The sequence below is a fragment of the Oncorhynchus gorbuscha genome, linkage group LG14, assembly GCF_021184085.1.
Source record: "Oncorhynchus gorbuscha isolate QuinsamMale2020 ecotype Even-year linkage group LG14, OgorEven_v1.0, whole genome shotgun sequence".
NCBI classification, from domain to species: Eukaryota; Metazoa; Chordata; class Actinopteri; order Salmoniformes; family Salmonidae; genus Oncorhynchus; species Oncorhynchus gorbuscha.
In genome coordinates this window covers 74,763,176-74,784,861 of record NC_060186.1, presented here as the reverse complement: position 1 = coordinate 74,784,861, position 21,686 = coordinate 74,763,176, and the positions used below count along the sequence as shown (strand labels likewise).

The 21,686-nt window shown below is 42.2% G+C and overlaps 1 protein-coding gene and 2 long non-coding RNA genes across 4 annotated transcripts in view; 2 read left to right on the top strand and 1 right to left on the bottom strand.

The window, feature by feature from the left end:
- Nucleotides 1–8,138: 8,138 nt before the first annotated feature.
- Nucleotides 8,139–9,914, top strand: LOC123995938. Its single transcript, XR_006831911.1, has 3 exons — nt 8,139–8,184; nt 8,629–8,704; nt 8,926–9,914. It is a non-coding gene; the product is annotated as an uncharacterized LOC123995938 (long non-coding RNA).
- A 2,381-nt stretch (nt 9,915–12,295) lies between these two features.
- On the bottom strand, nt 12,296–21,365 carry LOC123995399. Its single transcript, XR_006831822.1, has 2 exons — nt 21,220–21,365; nt 12,296–13,730 (listed from the first exon to the last, which is right to left on the bottom strand). It is a non-coding gene; the product is annotated as an uncharacterized LOC123995399 (long non-coding RNA).
- Nucleotides 20,268–21,686, top strand: part of LOC123995398 (poly(A) polymerase type 3-like) — a 33,505-nt gene continuing 32,086 nt past the window's right edge. For both annotated transcript variants that reach the window (XM_046298975.1, XM_046298976.1), the window contains exon 1: nt 20,268–20,458. In XM_046298975.1, coding sequence (XP_046154931.1) covers nt 20,451–20,458 — 8 coding nt within the window. In that variant the 5' untranslated portion in view covers nt 20,268–20,450. The remainder of the gene's footprint in view (nt 20,459–21,686) is intronic.

Genomic DNA, 21,686 nt, shown 5'->3' with positions numbered 1-21,686 from the left:
GAGAATAGTAGATTGGAGGAGGATAGTAGAGTGGAGGAGGAAGGAGAATAGTAGAGTGGAGGAGGAAGGAGAATAGTAGAGTGGAGGAGTGAGGAGAAGAGTAGAGTGGAGGAGGGAGGAGAATAGTAGAGTGGAGGAGGGAGGAGAATAGTAGAGTGGAGGAGGAAGGAGAATAGTAGAGTGGAGGAGGGAGGAGAATAGTAGAGTGGAGGAGGGAGGAGAATAGTCGAGTGTAGGAAGGAGAATAGTAGAGTGGAGGAGGGAGGAGAAGAGTAGAGTGGAGGAGGGAGGAGAATAGTAGAGTAGAGGAGGAAGGAGAATAGTAGAGTGGAGGAGGAAGGAGAATAGTAGAGTGGAGGAGGGAGACGAATAGTAGAGTGGAGGAGGGATGATCTGAAAAATAAATACAGTAACTGTCTCTTCATAGGGTCAACGGTTTCAGTTTGAACTCAAAGAGCGCCTCCCTAAAAAGCAATTATGAAGAACTTTTGACAGTGTTTTTTGATTTGTTTTAAGATTTGAACGCTAACTCACCACTAAGTAGTGGTGGAAATACTGCATGTGTCCTCTGATTCATTTGGCCCTCGAGTCCATCAACACTTCCAGCTTTGACCTCCATGTTTAATCCTTCCTTGACAAACATAGGAAACATTTCAGACATTCAACAACATGAACTGTCATGCATACAGTGCCTTGCGAAAGTATTCGGCCCCCTAGAACTTTGCGACCTTTTGCCACATTTCAGGCTTCAAACATAAAGATATAAAACTGTATTTTTTTGTGAAGAATCAACAACAAGTGGGACACAATCATGAAGTGGAACGACATTTATTGGATATTTCAAACCTTTTTAACAAATCAAAAACTGAAAAATTGGGCGTGCAAAATTATTCAGCCCCTTTACTTTCAGTGCAGCAAACTCTCTCCAGAAGTTCAGTGAGGATCTCTGAATGATCCAATGTTGACCTAAATGACTAATAATGATAAATACAATCCACCTGTGTAATCAAGTCTCCGTATAAATGCACCTGCACTGTGATAGTCTCAGAGGTCCGTTAAAAGCGCAGAGAGCATCATGAAGAACAATGAACACACTAGGCAGGTCCAAGATACTGTTGTGAAGAAGTTTAAAGCCAGATTTGGATACAAAAAGATTTCCCAAGCTTTAAACATCCCAAGGAGCACTGTGCAAGCGATAATATTGAAATGGAAGGAGTATCAGACCACTGCAAATCTACCAAGACCTGGCCGTCCCTCTAAACTTTCAGCTCATACAAGGAGAAGACTGATCAGAGATGCAGCCAAGAGGCCCATGATCACTCTGGATGAACTGCAGAGATCTACAGCTGAGGTGGGAGACTCTGTCCATAGACAACAATCAGTCGTATATTGCACAAATCTGGCCTTTATGGAAGAGTGGCAAGAAGAAAGCCATTTATTAAAGATATCCATAAAAAGTGTCGTTTAAAGTTTGCCACAAGCCACCTGGGAGACACACCAAACATGTGGAAGAAGGTGCTCTGGTCAGATGAAACCAAAATTGAACTTTTTGGCAACAATGCAAAACGTTATGTTTGGCGTAAAAGCAACACAGCTCATCACCCTGAAAACCCTATCCCCACTGTCAAACATGGTGGTGGCAGCATCATGGTTTGGGCCTGCTTTTCTTTAGCAGGGACAGGGAAAATGGTTAAAATTGATGGGAAGATGGATGGAGCCAAATACAGGACCATTCTGGAAGAAAACCTGATGGAGTCTGCAAAAGACCTGAGACTGGGACGGAGATTTGTCTTCCAACAAGACAATGATCCAAAACATAAAGCAAAATCTACAATGGAATTGTTAAAAAATAAACATATCCAGGTGTTAGAATGGCCAAGTCAAAGTCCAGACCTGAATCCAATTGAGAATCTGTGGAAAGAACTGAAAACTGCTGTTCACAAATGCTCTCCATCCAACCTCACTGAGCTCAAGCTGTTTTGCAAGGAGGAATGGGAAAAAAAATTCACTCTCTCGATGTGCAAAACTGATAGAGACATACCCCAAGCGACTTACAGCTGTAATCGCAGCAAAAGGTGGCGCTACAAAGTATTAACTTAAGGGGGCTGAATAATTTTGCACGCCCAATTTTTCAGTTTTTGATTTGTTAAAAAAGTTTGAAATATCCAATAAATGTCGTTCCACTTCATGATTGTGTCCCACTTGTTGTTGATTCTTCACAAAAAAATACAGTTTTATATCTTTATGTTTGAAGCCTGAAATGTGGCAAAAGGTCGCAAAGTTCAAGGGGGCCGAATACTTTCGCAAGGCACTGTACATAAAGCAGAACACTGAGGTAGAACAACAGATTAACAACAAATAAACAATTCAAAACCAACATCATTCTAATAAAGTGGAGAACAAATATCATATTTTGTTACCATCAGCGGTGGAAATGGAAAATAAATCACGCTGGTTACCCATCAAGTTGTTCATAACCAGGTGACCCCAAGCCCAGTGAGAGTTGACCAGGATAACCAGGTGACCCCAAGCCCAGTGAGAGTTGACCAGGATAACCAGGTGACCCCAAGCCCAGTGAGAGTTGACCAGGATAACCAGGTGACCCCAAGCCCAGTGAGAGTTGACCAGGATAACCAGGTGACCCCAAGCCCAGTGAGAGTTGACCAGGATAACCAGGTGACCCCAAGCCCAGTGAGAGTTGACCAGGATAACCAGGTGACCCCAAGCCCAGTGAGAGTTGACCAGGATAACCAGGTGACCCCAAGCCCAGTGAGAGTTGACCAGGATAACCAGGTGACCCCAAGCCCAGTGAGAGTTGACCAGGATAACCAGGTGACCCCAAGCCCAGTGAGAGTTGACCAGGATAACCAGGTGACCCCAAGCCCAGTGAGAGTTGACCAGGATAACCAGGTGACCCCAAGCCCAGTGAGAGTTGACCAGGATAACCAGGTGACCCCAAGTCCAGTGAGAGTTGACCAGGATAACCAGGTGACCCCAAGCCCAGTGAGAGTTGACCAGGATAACCAGGTGACCCTAAGCCCAGTGAGAGTTGACCAGGATAACCAGGTGACCCCAAGCCCAGTGAGAGTTGACCAGGATAACCAGGTGACCCCAAGCCCAGTGAGAGTTGACCAGGATAACCAGGTGACCCCAAACCCAGTGAGAGTTGACCAGGATAACCAGGTGACCCCAAGCCCAGTGAGAGTTGACCAGGATAACCAGGTGACCCCAAGTCCAGTGAGAGTTGACCAGGATAACCAGGTGACGCCAAGCCCAGTGAGAGTTGACCAGGATAACTAGGTGACCCCAAGCCCAGTAAGAGTTGACCAGGTTAACAGAATAGGTCTGAGACCTGGTCATACTTTTGGGGGACCTTCTTCCTTATAAGGTGAAGCAGGCGGCCCAGGATTTGTCTGCCTGTGTCTGTTTCTGACAGCTGCCTGGCCTGCCTTGGTCAACCCCCCAGCACTGTGTATGCCTTGGTGTGTGTGTGTGTGTGTGTGTGTGTGTGTGTGTGTGTGTGTGTGTGTGTGTGTGTGTGTGTGTGTGTGTGTGTGTGTGTGTGTGTGTGTGTGTGTGTGTGTGTGTGTGTGTGTGTGTGTGCCTCAACCCCCATCAGCAATGGGTAGTCATCCCAGTAGGCAGCTGTTCCATTGACCACAAATGCTTTTTAAAATGCACTTCAACTTGGTAGACGTGATTTTTGTTTACCATTCAAAACGACGTCTTTATCCATCACAGGCTTGTGCAGCCTAGCAGTGTGATAACAAAAAAGTCAATTTAAGTGAAAAATCAAGCTAAAGGTATACAGTCTCTCACTTGTAGTGGTGGTTTTTATTTTTTTATTTTACTAGGCAAGTCAGTTAAGAACAAATTCTTATTTTCAATGACAGCCTAGGAACAGTGGGTTAACTGCCTGTTCAGGGGCAGAATGACAGATTTGTACCTTGTCAGCTCAGGGGTTTGAACTTGCAACCTTCCAGTTGCTAGTCCACCGGTCTAACCACTAGGCTACCCTGCCACCCCATGATGGCCCATTTGTATATGATGGCCCATTTGATGGCCCATTTGTATATGATGGCCCATTTGGATGGCCCACATTCATTGCAAAGGACTTGCATTGTATTTTAGGGCCACCAGCACATGTTCAGTTCACGGCAACATTTTGACTTCACACCTGTTGTTTGGTTACTGGGACTGAGAGACTGAGAGACTGAGAGCAACTGCGGGGAAGGATCCATGGCTTTAGACAAACTGCTTATCTGTTTTACTGTTTTCAAAGAAATGTTCTCTGTGTCATAAAAACAACAACAAACAATACTACTGAACTGAATGACACTGAGGGAGAAACAAAATGGAGATCCTTGACAGCAGGCTAATTGTAATTCTCAGTTGTCCCCTGTCCTTAACGCTATGTGATGGGATGTGTGTGCCCACGTGCCGTCTCTAACAGCTGCTGGCAGTGCAGCAGTAGACAGAATGCACCGTGAGAGGCATATCACTCCAGAACAGCAATAGAAATATTACTCAAATCCATGTGTGTTTCTCACTGTAAATCACTGACAGACAGTAGCTGTCTGCAGAGGAGTGGTAGTAAGCCATGGCACCATCAATTCTCTCTGTTTCCTGAGGCCCCTGACAGACTCTAGAGGTGAGATTATATTGACTACTTAAGAGCTCTATACTCTCTGAGACAGAATTTAGATGCAGTTGGACATCTTGTTGAGCCGTGGTGGGAAAAGTACTCAATTGTCATACTTGAGTAAAAAGTGAAGATACCTTCATAGAAAATGGCTCAAGTAAAAGTAAACGTCACACAGTGAAATACTACTTGAGTAAAAGTCTAAAAATATTTGATTTTAAATATACTCATGTATCAAAAGTAAATGTAATAGCAAAAATATACTTAAGTATCGAAAGTAAATCATTTTAAATTCCTTATATTAAGCAAACCAGACGGCACGATTTTCTTGTTTTTGTCATTTATGGATCACCAGGAGCACACAGTAGGGATGACCAGGAATGTTCTGTGTTTAGTGAGTCCTCCAGACCAGAGACAGTAGGGATGACCAGGGATGTTCTGTGTTTAGTGAGTCCTCCAGACCAGAGGCAGTAGGGATGACCAGGAATGTTCTGTGTTTAGTGAGTCCTCCAGACCAGAGACAGTAGGGATGACCAGGAATGTTCTGTGTTTAGTGAGTCCTCCAGACCAGAGGCAGTAGGGATGACCAGGTATGTTCTGTGTTTAGGGACCAGACCAGGGGATGACCAGGGATGTTCTGTGTTTAGTGAGTCCTCCAGACCAGAGACAGTAGGGATGACCAGGGATGTTCTGTGTTTAGTGAGTCCTCCAGACCAGAGACAGTAGGGATGACCAGGGATGTTCTGTGTTTAGTGAGTCCTCCAGACCAGAGGCAGAAGGGATGACCAGGAATGTTCTGTGTTTAGTGAGTCCTCCAGACCAGAGGCAGTAGGGATGACCAGGAATGTTCTCTCGATAAGTTTCTGAATTGGACCATTTTCCTGTCAAAATGTAATGAGTACTTTTGGATGTCAGGGAAAATGTATGGAGTAAAAAGTACATTATTTTCTTTAGGAACGTAGTGAAGTAAAAGTAAAAGTTGTCACAAAAATATAAATAGTAAAGTAAAGTAGATACCCCCCCAAAAAACGACTTATGTAGTACTTTAAAGTATTTTTACTTAAAGTACTTTACATCCCTGTTGTTGAGTACGCTCTAAAGAATGACCACGTGAGGTTGGAGCATGAGTAAGTCATGCAATTTGAAAAAGGTGAAAATAAGTATGAATTATAGTGTTTTATCTGCATTATTACTTATTTTAATTATAACTGAATTCTCAATTCAAATAGCTAAACAATTTGCCATCTACTGCCATTTTGTGAATGTGTGTTACAATTTACTACCAGGTGACGTGTGTGTGTAACTGTGTTTTACAGTGTGTTGTCATTGACCGGCATTCCGTTGTGTGGTTGTGTTTTACAGTGTGCTGAGAGAGGGACCTGTAGTAGGGAGTGGGGCAGTTTGAAGGCAGATGAGGTCGTGCCGACAGTTTGTCACATAGTGTCAGCTCTATAAATATGTGAAGTGCTTTGGAAGTTTCCATGTCAGCACTAACCCTGTTGTTGTCCTGTGCTGCTACAGGTGTGTGTGTGTGTGTGTGTGTGTGTGTGTGTGTGTGTGTGTGTGTGTGTGTGTGTGTGTGTGTGTGTGTGTGTGTGTGTGTGTGTGTGTGTGTGTGTGTGTGTGTGTGTGTGTGTGTGTGTGTGTGTGTGTGTGTGTGTGTGTGTGTGTGTGTGTGTCTACATTGCACATACTGTATAATGTCCTACAATCACCTGTCCTATTGTGAATTACATTCATATCAACACTAAACAGAGTAGTTTACAAGACTAGTTGAGGTGAGTTTTGGAGGAAGACCCTGAATGGTTGGTCAAATTTACCACCACACAGCTGAGGAAGACATCCTGCACTAAGCCTAAATCACCAAACAAAATCAGGGTGGAAGACAACTGATGAAGGCATTTTTGATAGGACACAACAGCGAGCTAAAAGCTAGCCTAGAAGTCATGGGGAGAGTTTAAATATATGACTGAAAAAATGTATTTCATTATATTTTTACACTAACTGGAGAATAGAGCCATCTTCTGCCCAAAACTCCACCAAATAGCCTGTGTAAAATAGAAAATAAAAACATTTCTGCATTGCATTTGATATAATATGAAATATTCATTGAACCCATACAATGTATTTTTTATCATGTCTATTTTACAATTTATCTGAGCAAGATGCAGTGCTCCCTTTTGCAAATGAACTTATTTCATTGGCTGAGGCGATGTTAGCAACCTCAAAGCGTTTCCACAGCAACAGGAGACATGGTGGACGAAAAGAAAGAAAGTTATCCAACTGTTGATACGTATTCATCTAAATGTTTTTTATTTTATTTTCGTGACAGCATGTATATTCTGTCAAATGAGGATGGTCCCCCTGCGGCTGAGCCTACACTGCAAGATGGGACTTTCCAAATTGTTGGAACTATCTCTAACAATGAGGGGAGAATCCCCCGTTCTGCATTAGAATGTTCGAGTATTTATACAACGGGTGGGTCTAATTCTGAATGCTGATTGGTTAAAACCACATTCCAGACAGTGTCTATTCAAGCAATAAGGCCAGAGGGGGTGTGGTATATGACCAATATACCACAGCTAAGGGCTGTTCTTAGTGCCTGGATAAAGCCCTTAGCCGTGGTATATTTGTCATATACCACAAACCCCAGAGGTGCCTCATTGTTATTATAAACTGGTTACCAACGTAATTAGAGCAGTAAAAAAAAATCTTTTGTCATACCCGTGGTATACGGTCTGATATACCACAGCTGTCAGCCAATAAGCATTCAGGTCTCGAACCACCCAGTTTATAATCCACAAGTTACCACCAGCCGTTAAAATGCCTATTTACTCTGTTCTATTTGACTGCGCAATCTACTGTCTCGTCATCCCAGTCAAAAAAAAACGTTGTCTCGGGCCTAACAACACCCGTGCCAATATATCCTCCAAACACCGGCTTCTCTGGCATAATTACTTAAATAACCCACTATACAATATTAGTTTAACCACACGTCATCATTCAGCAGTATGCAATGACATGCAAATTTCAGTTTGTAAACAATTTCCTGAAAATAAATGAATCTAGGCCTATCATTGACATGTCTTCCCAGTCACAGACCTGAGACCAGCTGCTGCCAAGCCTGTTGGAATGTGTCAGAAACAGCAGAGCTGATAGTTGAGGCAACAAGGGCCATTTCAGGCTTGGTAAAAAAATATATACAGGTTAATATACAGTTAATTTGCATACTGTATACTGCATGGTCTGTAGCAGGGTTTCCTCAAGCGTGGTGCACGTTTTTTTTTTTTTTTTTCCTAGCACTACACAGCTGATTCAACTAACCATTAAGCTTTGATGATTTGAATCAGCTGTGTAGGGAAAAACCAGAAAGTGCACCGAGTTTAGGAAACGCTGGCCTATATCCACAGTAAGATGACACCGCCTCCTCCTCTTCCTTTATTCTACAGCATTTCCCTCAGATACTGAGTTTTGTGGCTCGAAAGATATCCATCTTGATATCATTAGTCATGACCAGGGCGATGAGCAAGCCAGCCGATCCTGTAAGTTTTGTATTCAATTCTATGTAATTCATGTGTACAACATTTCAAAACGCTTTCCTATATTTCTTCACATACCTTCGCTTTCTGAACCTCAGAATGATCCAGAGATTCCTCTGATAGTGGACATAATCCTAACTTCAAGGAGCACACCAACACAGAGAATGTTGCTCAAACTGGGCAAAACTCTCATTATAAACTGGGTGGTTTGAGCCCTGAATGCTGATTGCTAAATACATCAGAAACAAGTTTATAATAGCAATAAGGCACCTCAGGGGTTTGTGGTATATTGCCAATATTCAATGGCTAAGGGTTGTATCCAGGCACGCCACAAAGAACTGTCCTTAGCCGTGGTATATTGGCCATATACCACACCCCCACGGGCCTTATTGCTTAAGTATCATGGGCTGGGCAAACATCAACAACAACTTTTTATTTACCATTCAGGAAAAGTCCAAGCTGTCCAGTTATGTGGTGACGGGTGTCCAATATAGAATGGAAGAACCTTCTGGACTCCTTCAAGGTACAATAGACATTATTAGACTATCGAGGCTTCGATGGTCATTTTCTCACTGTTTTTCTGTCTCGACTCATCCGGGTGTATTGGCTTGGAGTTTGCAGGAGTCCCTGTTTTTGGGCCTGGCATAAATATTATCCGTATCATTTTGTCGGCGACCTTGCAGAGTTTGTATTTTTCTATGGGTCCATTCCATTATGTTAATGTTCATTTACTGCTTATTCAAGGAAATCTACCAGAGTTGGGGTGAAGAGAATACTTACACATCCTACAATTACTGTTTACCTCAGTCTACCTACAAGGGTTATCCAGAATGTTATCGACCACAAGCCAGAAGACCCATTATTCCACCGCTGTGGATGATTCCATGTACACTGGAGGATATTGTATCATGTGGCTCAGCTGGTAGAGCACGGCGCCTGCCTTCGCCAAGATGTGGGTTTGATTCCCATTGGGGACCCGTATGGGAAAAAGTCAATGTATTCATTCACAACTGTAAGTCACTCTGGCTAAGACTGTCTATTAAATGACTGAAATGTAAATATTATATATATAAAATTTAAAAAACATAAGCTAAGCCAGACATATCTATGATCATTAAGTGTATTTGTAAAATTGTTGCATTTCTTTATTTGAAATATATGTGTAGATTGAATTGTTTGGTGTTTTCTGTATAGATAATAAGGGGTGGGAGCCTAGCAGTTAAGAGTGTTGGGCCGGTAACCGAAAGGTCGCTGATTCGATAAGCTGATTCGATTCCCTGAGCCAACTACATGAAAAATCTGTTGATGTGCCCTTGAGCAAGGCACTTAACCCTAATTGCGCCTGTAAGTTGCTCTGGATAAGAGCGTCTGCTAAATGACTCAAATGTTCGGTCTAGTGCAGATCAAGAAAGTCCTGCTGAGGCTCTGACGGTATGTCTAATTTAATCCCTGTCTCAGGTTTAGGAAATCTAATTCAGAAATGACAATGGACAGTTGGAGCATATCTTCACTAGCCTGGTCCCAGATCAGTTTGTTTGACAGTCTTGACAACTCCTATGGTCGACGATGGGAGGACATTGGCAACACAGCAGTAGATCTGGGACTGGTCTAAATTGGAGCATCAGTTTGACTCATTTAAAAAATAAAAATGCACACAGATGTGGATTACTGGAGTGTCAATTTGTGGATATAACCAGTCTGAAGGATACCTTCAATCTCCACTGGGTGTCTGAGGCTGGAATTGTTGATAAAGGAAGAAATCAACCGGGTGGTGGAGGAATACAAACTGTCAACTGTCATTGACACTGACCCAACTCCAGCCACTTTAATAAAGGGAATTGATGGGAAATGTAAATATATCACTAGCCACTTTAAACAATGCTACCTTATATGTTACTTACCCTACATTATTCATCTCATATGCATACGTATATACTGTACTCTACATCATCGACTGCATCCTTATGTAATACATTTATCACTAGCCACTAACTATGCCACTTTGTTTACTTTGTCTACACAGTCATCTCATATGTATATACTGTACTCGATACCATCTACTGTATGCTGCTCTGTACCATCACTCATTCATATATCCTTATGTACATATTCTTTATCCCCTTACACTGTGTATAAGACAGTAGTTTTGGAATTGTTAGTTAGATTACTTGTTGGTTATCACTGCATTGTCGGAACTAGAAGCACAAGCATTTCGCTACACTCGCATTAACATCTGCTAACCATGTGTATGTGACAAATAAAATTAGATTTGATTTAGTGAGTGGTTCAGCTGCAGTATTAACAAAAAAACTGTCCAGCATCAGTTTATAATATATGTATTGTAGGAGTACAGGGTTGTAGCAAGTACACAACAATGAGTGTACCATGGTATTATTGCCTTGTACCCATATTCAAGCCAGACATAGAATATCGAGATATTGTGCTGTTTGTTTTCCAATCAGTCTGTCTGCTGGGCCCTCCAGCGGCAGGGAAGAGTACTGTGGCAGAGATACTGTGAAAACATTTAAGATGAAGTTCAGAGGTTATCTACGAGGTGACACCTCTGGCCAGTAAAAGACAGCACTACTCAAATTGTATCTGTCGTTCCCAAAAAGAGTGCCTCTTATTTTCTGATAACAATTCTGAACTATACATTTAAAATACCTGTGTGTCAAACCCATGAAAATCCAATATGCAGAAATGTGTTTTGCACATCTTTGAAAGGTAGACTCGGCGGAATTACGTGGACATTAGGGGCAAGGAAGATATTACAATGAGCGAGATGTGAGACCTCTCTCACACAGTATCGGCACATGTGCACTGGTTCATAACGTGTGGAAACAAAAACAGCGTAAAAGTTTAGCCTCGCGCTTCAACGCTATTAGTTGTTGCGGACATTTGACTCACTCTGCGGTTTACTTTGCATCTACGTCATACCGCTGAGTCTTACGTACAAAGATAAATGTATCAAATATTATATTTCAAGAGGAGCCTATGAGAAGCGGGAGAGTGAAGAGTCAAAAGCAGTTCCCAAGATCATGGACCCATCGCTGGTGATTTTCTTCTGCAAAGAGGGAAAATAAAAATACTACGATGGAATGTAAGTAATTACACGAGTCATGCAAAAAAATAATCTTAGTTAATCTACGTTAACTTTGACATATGCGTAATCGTTTATTTACGAAAATCGCTCAATAGCAAACTAGCTGACATTAACCACCTCGGTAGCTTTATGGATTGTAGTTCTGGTTGTTTAATGGTGTAAAGGGACTACTGAGAAAACCAGCAAACTTGGCTTTCGTCTTGTGAAATATTGGATGCAAAGAATCTAGGAAAGCATTTACAACAAATTGAATGTACAATTTTGTAAGCTTGCCTGGACATTTCCCATGCAATGCAGCTGAACGTATCTAGCCATTTTCTTGCTTGTGGAGTATACAAACACCTGTATGCCCATGGATGTGTAGCTAGCTATGAAACGTTATCCGATCTGTGTATGGACCCTAAAATGGTTGGAATAAATATCAGTTCAGAACCTAGCTATGACCCTCAGCTATCATAGCCTGTTGTATCGACTTCAAAACAGTCTGAATGAAGCCTATGGATCGAGTAGAATATAAACGTTTTGCCAAGGATGCAAGTCCTATATACAGGTAGTTATTACCAAGCATGAGATCCTCACATTGTAGCCTGTACATTGAATATAGTCACTGATCATGTACTCTAAATTGGCAAATAAAAGGTGCGATTCAGGTGTGAATATCTGAGACATTTCAGTCATATCCAACACCAGGAGTATCTAACTCCATTATTTGAATGATGCTGTGTATGTATGACAATTATTAACTTTCAGTGTTTTTTCCCAATCCAGGTCCCTCAATGGTTACACATTGTAACTATGCAATAGACTAAACTTTAGTTAAAGGCGGATTTATAATTCATATATACAGAAAATATGTTTTATTTTATTTAAAAACAGTACACTACACTTCCTTTGCATCCTGTAACTACTATAAAACCAGTTCATCTCAATAGCAAACACTTCTGCATTGATCTGATAAACACAGGATAGGTGTAGTATGTCATCAAACGAGACTTTATTTCAACCAGTAGAGAATGTGAAACGCTTTACTGAAAGTTCATTATCCAAGTGTTATAAATACATGCATTATAAAATGTAATATATTCTAAATAAAATGTTCAATCTGTACTTCAATGCACACCTGACAGCCATTATAAAAACAGATGAAAAGGAAATTGGGGAGAGGTATGAGAGAGCATTACAGGGTTACCCTAATATTCTCTCTTTATCACAGATACATAAGTGTCTCTGGCCATGTCTCCGAACAGCCTCGGGCACCCAGTTTATCCTCTCACATCATCCCCTAACACTCAGTCATCATAATCATCAGTAGGTGAAATGCAAAACTATCCTTGTAGTATTCCCAAGGTTAATAACACATCTCTAGTTCAATGTAAAGCATTTAATAATACTTCCTGTTGACCAGACCAAGTGACCTCTCACCTCTCAGCATGCTGTGCCCTCTGTCAGCCAGTTCAGATGTGGGAGGAGTTCAGACACAGCTGATATAACCTACATGATTTAGGGAGAAGGGGATGAAGGACAGAGACTGTTTTGAGTAAAGAGCGAGCGTTCAACAGGAATGTGTGTGTGGTCTCACCTGGTGTTCACGCGAAGTGGCTGCAAGAGTACTTTATACTGAAAAACAGACATGACAAACTATATAGCGTCTACTAAGCTAAATAATGAAGTGTCTTACTATTCTCCATGGTTGGTTCCCTTTGTCTATTCTTTGAAGGTGGAAGGAGCCACAGTTACACCTGAGCCTGCACAACACATCAGATTGATACACAAGTGTGTAGGTGTGGGTTATAGGGTGTGTAATTGTTCTCAATATGGGCGACTCTTGAAAGAGCCTTTTTTGTTTTTGTACAGACAGCACCCTCACCTGAAGTATAAATCAAAAGGAAAGAAACCTGGAATTGAATAACTGCAGTTGACATAGCTAAGTAAATGGAAGAATACTCTTATTGCAATGTGGATGGCTCTTAAGAGCATTTGGTTGTGCATAGTGTAGTCTATGGTGTTGCCAGGGAACAGCACCCTCTTTGAAGAAGGTGGGGAAGATCTCCCACACATGGATTGCCTCCTGTGCAGAGTTATTTGCCCCCATCCGTGAAACATCCTGTAGACCTCTCCTCTGGCACACGGTGGCAAGCTGTAGATCCCCCTCCTGGTCCTCGTGTCCATTAAGTCATGCAGGACACAGGGAGCCTTGACACGCCTGAAGGCCCTCAGGAGGCAGTCCCAGATTGCCCTGGTCACCAAACCTTGCAGTGTAAAGTTGGCTAGATAGCTAGCTAGTTACATTAGCAGCTAATTTGAGTTAGACTGCACTGTAGCTAATAATAGTTTACATTTGAAATGGATTTACTTACTTGAATAGGTTCTCGCAGCCATGTGGACGATTGGAAACAAGGCAGCAAAAGTTTGTCACCAGAGCGGTTTAGAGCATATTACCATTTACCTGTGAATAAAGTAATGAAATGGAGAATGGATTAAACTAATTACTCATTTAAATAACCAGACCTTACAAACTTGCTATGCTGAATTCTTGAGATGCACAATCGAAAGTGCTGCTATATGCTGCCAGCACGCCCACAAGTGAGCCACTCTGGGGTGGCTGAAAACAGAAATGTGCTAGTGTACACACACACACACACGAGTGCTATTACCATGTGCTAGTGTACACACACACACACACACACACACGAGTGCTATTACCATGTGCTAGTGTACACACACACACACCACACACACACAAGTGCTATTACCATGTGCTAGTGTACACACACACACACGAGTGCTATTACCATGTGCTAGTGTACACACACACACACACACACACACACACACACACACACACACACGAGTGCTATTACCATGTGCTAGTGTACACACACACACACACACACACACACGAGTGCTATTACCATGTGCTAGTGTACACACACACACACACACACACACACACGAGTGCTATTACCATGTGCTAGTGTACACACACACACACACACACACACACACACGAGTGCTATTACCATGTGCTAGTGTACACACACACACACACACACGAGTGCTATTACCATGTGCTAGTGTACACACACACACACACACACACACACACACACAAGTGCTATTACCATGTGCTAGTGTACACACACACACACACACGTGCTATTACCATGTGCTAGTGTACACACACACACACACACACACAAGTGCTATTACCATGTGCTAGTGTACACACACACACACACACACACACGAGTGCTATTACCATGTGCTAGTGTACACACACACACACAAGTGCTATTACCATGTGCTAGTGTACACACACACACACACACACACACACACACACACGTGCTATTACCATGTGCTAGTGTACACACACATACACGTGCTATTACCATGTGCTAGTGTACACACACACACACACACACACACACACACACACACACACACCACACACACACACACACACGAGTGCTATTACCATGTGCTAGTGTACACACACACACACACACACACCACACACACACGAGTGCTATTACCATGTGCTAGTGTACACACACACACACACACACACACACACACACGAGTGCTATTACCATGTGCTAGTGTACACACACACACACACACACACACACACGAGTGCTATTACCATGTGCTAGTGTACACACACACACACACGAGTGCTATTACCATGTGCCAGTGTACACACACACACACACACACACACACACACGAGTGCTATTACCATGTGCTAGTGTACACACACACACACACACACACACACACACACACACACACACACGTGCTATTACCATGTGCTAGTGTACACGAGTGTTAGTATGTGTGTATGGAGTTGTGGCATGAGTTGTTCCTGAAAGCATGTTTGTAGATTTTATTTAGGCTTGTTGCCTCGTCTTATTGTGTTGGACTTCATATTATTCAGATTGTTTTTGTAACATTTGTGAAGCGGAGTTGGTGGTTTCATAGATGTCATTATTCTTGTAGGTCGTCACAAGGAGTCGCTAGAGCACGATGAGAATCAGGACATCCCGGGCCGGTCAAACCCTCGCGACGCTGGACCAATTTTGCACTGCCTCATGGGTCTCCCGGATGGTTCGAACCCGGGTCTGTAGTGACTCCTTAGACTGCTGCGCCACTTGGGAGTCCACCCGTGTCTGTTTTGCAGATTTTATTTTCTCCTTGAGGCATCTGATGACTTCTTAATGGAGCGGGTGCAGAACCAGGCTGAGGATGTGGCAGAGTAGACGAGTACCGCTGAGGATGTGGCAGCGTAGACGAGTACCGCTGAGGATGTGGCAGAGTAGACGAGTACCGCTGAGGATGTGGCAGAGTAGACGAGTACCGTAGCCAGCTGAAGAAATAGACTGTGGAAGATGAAATGGTTCTGAAATAGTTTGACATGCTGGAGACTCACCCAGAACACAATTGGTAAGGCTAGAATATAATACTGATTTAGCCAAAGCATTTCAAAACCAATATTCAACCTAATTATCAGAACCAGTGTATAGTAATTGTAGTAAATTGATTGAATAGAACTTAAGGCATTGAGAGGAAATCTTTCATTGGCGGTCAGTGATGAACAATGCGGTACTATGATGGAGATCACCAGGCTGGTGGGGCATCTCCGGAACAACGGACCCCCCCTCCGGAGAGAAAGGCTGCGTTTTACAATCCCTCATTAAGCCAGTCAGTATGTCAGTAACACTATGTAGCTAACGTTATGCATATGAAATACTGTATGATTCAAAACCTGTAAGAGAGCATACGTTCTCTTTAATCAAAGTTATGATATTTGGCATCAAATCACAGTGCATCTTGGATAATTTACCTAGCACCACTTCTGTTTCACCTTGGTTACTTTTGTTTCCACACTGGTGCACAGAACTGTGTGTTCGCTTTTGCATCAGCTCAAGCGACACATGTTGCCTTCACTGATTCATCCAGATGAATCCCGAAACGAGGACATATTTTGTCTGTGTACAGTAGTTCTCAGTTATTGGAGATTTTGGCAGCTGCATTTAGTCTACAAGAGCCATCATTGCTCTTGCCTGCTAGCCAAACTAAAGAACTTGTATTATTTGGGGATTCCTCCGGTCTGGTAAATGCATTGCTTTCTGCAAGCATGGACAACTGAACATGTGGAACAATTGTAACATGGCAACCTCAATGTTGCTCGTTAAAATGACACAAAATGCGCTGATTTCAAAATCAACCCCATTGTGCAACTTTCACAAATTTGAAGCCACAGTGTTCATATTGGTAAAACGTTGACGTTTTGCTTCCTGGGTCACAAAACGGCTTTTCTGAAGCCTTTGGTGGATAGTGGCCAAAACCTCTTCTTGGCGCAGCCTCCCTCCGACTCTGATCACTCCAAGGATTGGATCTCATCTCCACATTGCTTACTTCTATCCAGTCCTCTCAGATCTGGTTTGAACTGTTTGGGATTGTGTTAGGTCAGGGAGAGCAGTTGTTGGTTCCGTAAAAACACTCTCTGTATACCATCGAAGAGTGGGCCACCTGCAACAAACCATAGAGCTGTAGTTGTTTAGTTGTATACACACACACGTATGGGTATCTTTAGAACAGTCATGTGACTGAGGTGAAGAGGCAGGAGCATGAGCTTCTGTTAAGCAGGCTCCCCCTCTCACTGAGGGCATGATGGAGTAGATGACCCGTTGGAACAAGCCAGATGACCCTGTAGACTCCCTGGTAATGTTGTTCCTTTTTTTATTGAATAAACTTTATTAATCCCACAAAGATCTGATTTTTCACCAGAAAGGCACATATCAGGGTGGCAGGTAGCCTAGCATTGGGCCAGTAACCGGCAGGTAGCCTAGCATTGGGCCAGTAACCGGCAGGTAGCCTAGCATTGGGCCAGTAACCGGCAGGTAGCCTAGCATTGGGCCAGTAACCGGCAGGTAGCCTAGCATTGGGCCAGTAACCGGCAGGTAGCCTAGCATTGGGCCAGTAACCGACAGGTAGCCTAGCATTGGGCCAGTAACCGAAAGGTAGCCTAGCATTGGGCCAGTAACCGAAAGGTAGCCTAGCATTGGGCCAGTAACCAAAAGGTTGCTGGATCAAATCTTTTCCCAGGTTCCTCTCCGGCCTCACTATTTAAGTACATGGTAGAGGCCCTGAGCTTGTATCGCTCGCCTGAAGTGATCCAGACCTTCAATTGAGTTTGAGTGAGCTTTTTTTTGCTCTGGGGCATGAGCCAAGGAAGTGCCCCTTACTATTGCAATATGGGCAGTAAGGCTGGAATTTGATGTTCTTGCTCTTGAGAGGGGTCTTTTCCCAGGTTCCTCTCCGGCCTCACTATTTAAGTACATGGTAGTGGGATTCGGCCTTTTCTGGTAAAAATCTGTTCTGTCCCTGAACAAGGCAGTTAAACCCACTGTTCCCCGGTAGGCCGTCATTGTAAATAAGAATTTGTTCTTAACTGACTTGGCTAGTTACATAAAAAAAATATATCACACCAATATACGGAACGCTGGTGAAATGAGTACAAACTAAATGGGTTCAAGATAGCGAAGAAGTAGGCTACTACCTCCATTGTATAGGTTGCACTTCAGCAATAAATGGGAATTGTTGTCAGGTACCAATACTTGAAGTAGCTAGGTCTACAGTAAAGTAGTCAACTGAAGTGTTTATTCAGGCGGAATATCTCCTCCGGAACAGTTTACAAGACTAGTGTGATGTGGTTACCACTCCAAACATCTAGGAGACCTTGTCGACTGGTCTTTAAATGTTTTGTCCTGACAGTGTTAAGGCTCTGTGTTGATCACGTCTTGCATTACACCTTGTTTATTTTCCCCATGAGAGATACACATGCATTCCTCTCGTTTGACTCTTGAGTTTTTGTAAAGATCATATTCATAAAAATTTAACTACAACTAAATGGCTCAGCTACACCTACATGTGACATAATCCAATTACAAAGCCACAGTGTTTGAATTTTTTCAATGATTCCAAATCTTTATGATAGCCACATTAGCATTTACATTTGTTGGGGGTAAATACATTTATAAGTGACCTTGTCCGAGAGAGATTTACACATTTATCAAAACATCAGGATAAGCCTAAAACATTGAAAACAGCTGGGCTATAGAGCCCGACAGTGAAGGTGTCATAATACCCATAAAACCTTGTGGTCAAACAGGGTAACGTGGCAAAATTACAAACTCAGCGCTCTGTATACACGTGTGCTGTAAAGCTTTAAACCAGTACATGTCCACTGTCTTTTTTTCCCATACGAGAAGACAGTGTTTTCCTCTTGTTTCTTAGTAGCTTGGTCACGCAGCCAAAAAAAAGAGAGCCCCAGAGTGACCACACTTTTTGGGTCCATTCTGTCCTTTCCGTATCTTTCAAGGGCACAGCTGTGTGGAGATACGAAGAGAACAGAGGCTAGTTTGAGCAGCAGCGATATTTCTATCAGCAGAAAGGAGTAACAACACTTATCACTTGTTTGTACGCCATGTTCCCACCATGGTCTCACACACACACACACACACACACACACCTGCTAAACTCCCACGTAGACAGAGGTTGTATTTCCCTATAAAGGCTGAGACCTGATTCTTGTTTGAGGGGCTCTTAACTATGCAGTGTTGTTGAGTGGATCGTTAACTATCTTAAAATGTGCAAATCTTATAATAAAGATTGATTGTTTGAAAGTCTCTCACTTGGTTAGAATTTCACAGACAAGAGAAGTGGTTCCAATAACCCCCCCCACTATAAAGTGATTTTTAGAAACACTTAAAGGGCTGTGTTTCGTGTAGTCACCCCGGTGTGAGGTTTTGATAACCATGTAAATCTCTCTAGGACAAGGTGACCTATCAATATATTCAGCTCTTTACGCCCAGATTTTAAAATGCTAATTGGAATCAAAGTAGATATCATGCAAAACTACAAATGCCTGGAATCATCCTGCACGTCGTCTCTAGCTGACACCGTTCCCTAACAGGCACATTTAAAGATCCAGCAGCCAATTCATTCATTACTACATTTAGCTAAATGTATAGTTAATCCAGACTCTTACCTTTGCCTCGATTCAACAGCCTCGTCCAGATAATCATGGCATTTTGTATTTCTTTATGATAGCCACATTAGCAGCTAATTACAATTTCATTTGTTGGGGGGGGGGGGTAGAGAGATTTACAGTTATTGAAAACATCAGGGTAAGCCTACACAAAACAGGCCCTTCATTTAAATGTTTGTAGAATCCCCTATGGGAAAAACAAACGATGGGAAAAAAAACAAGTGGAACCCTTTCCCTGTTTGGCTGCTAGGATTATGGGTATTATGACTCATACTGTGGAATTCTATTCCAGGTAACAGTGACGCTGAGATTTAGATTTTTCACGTTAAAAATGTTAAACTAAAACCAACAATTGCAAAAGCTAAGCAAACCAGAACTATGCACAAGGACTACTTTTAACAAAAATCACATTTACTTGAGCAGTGCAAATACAAAGTTTAGTAACAGAATGATGGCACAAACCATCATTCTGTTACCAAACTTTACATCTGCACTCTTCAAGTAAATGTGATTTTTGTTAAAAGTAGTATATACCCACCTACTAGATATTCAAATACATCTATTGTTTAGTACAAAAAAAATGAAGGCTATGCAGCAGATGAGTTATACTGTATATATTAGACTTAACCCCCTGAAAGTAAAACAGAGTACTACTGAGTAATTACTAAAGAGACACCCTCCTAGGGTATGGATGAATGATAAGTACTCTGTGTAGAGTTACTACACAAAACTCACAATGAGTTCATTCATCGCCCCTCTCCCCCGAAACTATTCCCCAGGTCGTTGCTGTAAAGGAGAATGTGTTCCGTCAATTTTACCTGGTAAAATAAAAATGCCAAAATGTCCATCTATTTATTTTTTTAAAGACTACAGTTCCCATGTGATAAAAGTGTGCTCTACGGTATGACGTTAACACAACCCACTCACGGTGCGATTTTTACCGCACAGCTTGAACACGCGCCATGTTTAGAGGAAACAAAAGGTGTAAATCCCATTGCTCGGTTGCTGGTTAAATAACATAGATATCTTTGTATTTATTTTTTATAATAAGAAACGAGTATGAGAAGGGAATTTTGGGAAGGCTGATTGGACTTGCTGGAGGTTGTTTCAATGGCTCTGTAAGTATCTCGTTACTTTGGACAGATATGTGTTTGGAAAGGGGATTGGGCCTACCGATGCTGGCGAGCCAGTTTGGCAACTATTTATTTTTGGTAGTATAGAAACAATTGAGTATTAGCTAGTTACAGTAGTTATCGTTAGTACGAGTCTGACTTTCAACCCAATGCATTCAAACAAGTTGCAAACGACTAGTTATAGCATTTCCAGGACTTAGCTGGCATAATAAAATACCAACGTTAGCTTTGTGCTGTTTGCGCCATCTAGCACGTAGCTGACGTTAGTAGGTAAATTGTGATTCGGTAACCAATTAACGTTAGTTAGCTACGTGTTTTCTAGTGACAAAGTGAAGTGTAAAGTTGATATTTGTAAATTTGTCATTTGCAAACTTTTAGTTAAAAAGGTTAAACATGCAAACAAAAGACAACGTTACGCTGCTGTTACTACTCTAATTCGTTTGTATTGTCCCTCTTTCGCAATTATGTTAAATATATTTGTCAGATACAGCTAAAATACCATGTGGCTTCATTGCCAGTTTGAGAAAGTTGGCTGTTCAGGGTTAGTCTTGTCCACTGCCATTTAGGCGTAACTCTTACATGCTGGTTTTGTCCTCCCACACCGGACACGCAGGTTGAAATATCCAAACCAACTAAATGAATTTGGGGACAGGTCGAAAAGCATTAGACATTTAGAAATGTAGATGACAAATTTGCAAGCAACAGCAAACTAGCTATGGGATATAAACAATGGGTTGTCATTTTACCTGAAATGCACAAAGTCGTCTTCTCCGACAATTAATCCACAGGTAAACGTTTGTTTTCTAGTAATCTCTCCTCCTTCATTCTTCTTCGTACTTTATATGGCAGTAGGCCACCAACTTTAAGGTGCATTACCACCAACAACTGGACTGGAGTGTGGATCTCAGTTTGACTTTCAATCATCCACGTGGGTATATACTCCTCAAAACCAATGAGGAGATGGGAGAGGAGGGACTTGCAGCGTGTCAAGTGTCACAAATAGAACCAAGTTCTATTTTAGCACCTGGCTATTCAGACGGATGTGAGCAGTGTGGGTGCAATGATTGAATAACATGCATGTTTACATTTATTTTGTGACGCAAGCGGTGTGGTCAGCATGTTATGTTTTGCATTGTTATGGGTCACCAATGCAAAAATATGTTCTCTCACATGCTGACTACACCGCTCGCGTCACAAAATAAATGTAAACATG